Source organism: Lepidothrix coronata, unplaced genomic scaffold (assembly GCF_001604755.1).
Source record: "Lepidothrix coronata isolate B3197 unplaced genomic scaffold, Lepidothrix_coronata-1.0 Scaffold140, whole genome shotgun sequence".
NCBI lineage: Eukaryota > Metazoa > Chordata > Aves > Passeriformes > Pipridae > Lepidothrix > Lepidothrix coronata.
In genome coordinates, this window is record NW_016690320.1 from 280,699 (window position 1) to 283,976 (window position 3,278).

At 42.1% G+C, this 3,278-nt stretch overlaps 1 protein-coding gene across 1 annotated transcript in view; it reads left to right on the plus strand.

Moving 5' to 3' along the window:
• LOC108503525 (thrombospondin type-1 domain-containing protein 4-like) overlaps window positions 1–1,331 on the plus strand; it is a 121,884-nt gene extending 120,553 nt beyond the window's left edge. The window contains exon 6 of the mRNA XM_017827547.1: window positions 1,261–1,331. Coding sequence (XP_017683036.1) covers window positions 1,261–1,263 — 3 coding nt within the window. The 3' untranslated portion in view covers window positions 1,264–1,331. The remainder of the gene's footprint in view (window positions 1–1,260) is intronic.
• Window positions 1,332–3,278: the final 1,947 nt, after the last annotated feature.

The following is a 3,278-nucleotide window of genomic DNA, read 5'->3' on the forward strand; positions in this document are numbered from 1 at the left end:
TGGCAGTTAAATATCTGGGTGAGGGGATATGGAAGATCCAGATTTCAGAATGGGTCTGCACTAATCCTGTGTCTGCACAGGGGGTCACTGAAGCTGAGCTGAAAGTTCAGTACTTTCACAGAAACCAGATGTTAAATATGTATTTGATATAATTGCATTTATTTATTTTGGCCTTTTGTTATGTCTCAGCTGAAGATTCAAAACTGCACCGAAGTCAAGTCGAAAATCCCGTGACTACAATGTTGTAGCAGTTATCTGGGGTGTGCAGCACCTCCTGTGACAGATTAAGCAGTGGGTTTCTGTTTCAGGTTAGGGCATGAGCTGAAGCTTGCTGATGGGAGGGGAAAGTATTGTCAAAAGAAGGATTTCTGTTTGTACCTCACTGCCACTGTGTAGCAGTGCTACTCGTGGTCGGAAAGAAGCGGAAGGTGTTGTTATTTCAGTCAGCAAAGAGGGGTGATAAGCTGTGAGCAACTCTGACGTGACAGATGATTTGCAATAGAAAGGCTGCACAGATGTGTTAACAAACCTGATAGCAGCAGATATGTGGAGTGTTAGGCTGTATCTGTTTAAGGAACGGATTTTTACTGGAGAAGATAATATTTCTTGCTTCTTGTCTCTTGTGTTCCTCTCACCCAGAGTTCAGTGGACTGATTTCCTATTGGTCCTTGCATGTCAGCAGAAATCTTGGGGGTTTGCATAATGATGAGTTTTATGAATTTTTAAACATTAAAGAGGGTTTTTGTGGTTTTTCCTCAATTTTCTCCTGACCTAAGGAATAGTCACTAAAGGGCAACTTTAAAAAAAATTATGTTTTTTTCTCTTCATTTTTACAAATTTGCATCTATTTTGTTTAATATGTTTCTTGACGCTGGATGTTATTATGCTTGATTGACCTGAACTGCCCAGTGACTATCAGTGAGCCTCATTTGATGCACATCTGTACAATTACAGTGTAATTTTGCTGCCACTTAGGAGTCACGAAATGCCATAACTTGTTATTATGCTTTAAGAAGCCTAACTGGTCAACATTTGTTATGGAACTACAAATACTCGTGGTCATTTAGCAAACTATCTGTCCCTAATAACTGAGCTGTGTTGTATCTTACCTCGGAGTTGGTTTTTAATCACCATCCATCAGTGTGGGCAGTTGGCCTGGTCGTTCCTTCCTCTCAGACCTCCCTGTTAGTTTAACGAGCTTTTCCTTTTCAAGTCTCCCGCCGTGGTCTTTGTCATGGTGACTTTTGTGTCTCCCCGCAGTGAAGGGAAGCCAGAAGTGTGAGCTGAACTGCCGGGCCATCGGGTACCGCTTCTACGTGCGGCAGGCGGAGACGGTGATCGACGGCACCCCCTGCGACCAGAACGGCAGCGCCATCTGCGTGGCGGGGCAGTGCAAGGTGAGGCTGCTGCCTCTGCCCACTCTGCTGGACACTGGCTAAACCGGGGGGCATTGTCTTCGGCTTTTCTTATTTACCTTAGTTTTTTAAAGCACACGTGAAAAATGTTAACTTTTATTATTACAGGTTGGGGTTTTTTCTTAACTAATGTTTCTATCTACTGAGAACAAACAGTGGAATGCTAAAGGGTGACTTCAGCTTAAATAAGAAAGAAATACAGCATCTTTCTTTGATTCAGTTTTAGAGTGGAAATATTTTTCTCAGTCGGCAACAGAATGGTTTCTCTTGATTGCTTTACAGCTGCTGCCAGTCTGACTTTTCTGATTGGTCCACATTTGCCTCAGGTCTTGCTGGCTCTCCATTTACTCAGCAGTGATGTTCTCGTGGAAAATATCCGAGTGAATGGTTACTTTTCACAGATTCAGAAGGAACCCCTGTGTTGACTTTTTGCAGTTTACTGTGTAGATTCCCTTTGCAAGGAATAAGTACACTTTCTGCAAGATGGTAGCAATCTTAAACAAAATGTTGCAGTGTTTAGAAAACAAAAAGAAGTTTGTAATCTTTCAAGTAAAGTTAGTAAAAGAAATCTATTCCTAGCAAGGGGCATTTGGCGCTTGGCTGATGTTTGCTATATATGTTGGCAGAAGAAGCAGAAGTGGGTCAGATGTGACTCATGAACTCAAATAGTGAAGGTCAAGTTCAGTTTAAATAGTTGGTTTGCCAGGGGAAATCACTTATGAATGCAACCTTGTCCTCTGCATGTGCAGATTCCTCTTACTTGTGCACATCTGGACAAGGCCGTGTTTGTTTCTGCTCTGTGTTTCTCAGTGCAAGGAAAACCAGAGCTTTGAATTTCCTTTGTACATGATAGAGCTGTGTGAAGTTGATTGTACTTTAAAACTTTCCTTGATCTCAAACCAATTCAGAAATGGCCAGAAATTTGTTTTAATGACACTTCTGATCTATGACTTTGAAAAATAGATTTAGTATACCAGCTACCATGCAATCATCCCAGTACTGTGCAATTACAAAAGCATAAACTGCTACATTTGTATGGGAGGTCTGGGCTAGAAATTGCATTGAAATTCTCCCTATTGCAGTTTGTGCCCTTGGTCTCTCTGTGTGCACATCTCTGAGAATCTGACTCCATCTGCTCTGTTACCCTCCCGTTAGATGTGGACACAGTGAGATCTTCCCACAGCCTTCTTTTAAAGCCAGGAATTCCTAGACTGGAGTGGTTTTTTGCTGTAGTGTTTGTTCACCTCCCCACCCACCCCCTTTCTTTTTTCCTGAGGTGCTGAAAATAGATCTACACATCCAGATTTTGATTTTTATTGAAGCTGTTCCTCCGTGGTGCTTATTGCTCAGTGAAGTGATGTAGTCTGTCATTCTTAGAGAGTCAGTGAACCACTTCTGTACTGGTGCCCAGTGCCCCATAAACAATTAATTACCATGAGAAAGCCATGATAAGGCAGGTAAAGGCACTTGGGAATGCTTCTGCTACAGCAAAGAGGAATGAGAGCCTGAGCTGGAGGAAGCGAAGGGAGTTGAGGGAGTCCTCAGACACTGATATTACCTGTGCTTGTGCAGGAGGCTGAACATTGGAGGCTTTGAGAGACACATTTAGCTAAAATAATAAAAGGTTTGTGCTTTTCTTCTGAAAGGAACTCAATTCAGACATTTTCCAGCTTTTTGGGATCAGTTCTCTTGATCTGTAGCAATTCACTCCTTCATTACTTGCAAGCTCAGTAAAATGAAGGTGTGTGTCAGCTGAAAGAAACTTGTCCTGTTGGGCCACGTAACAGTTGTGTTGAGATTTTTTCGCATGTCTGTAAACCACCCTTTTCTTTCTTTCAAAGTTTTGAGTTAGTATTTGAGGGA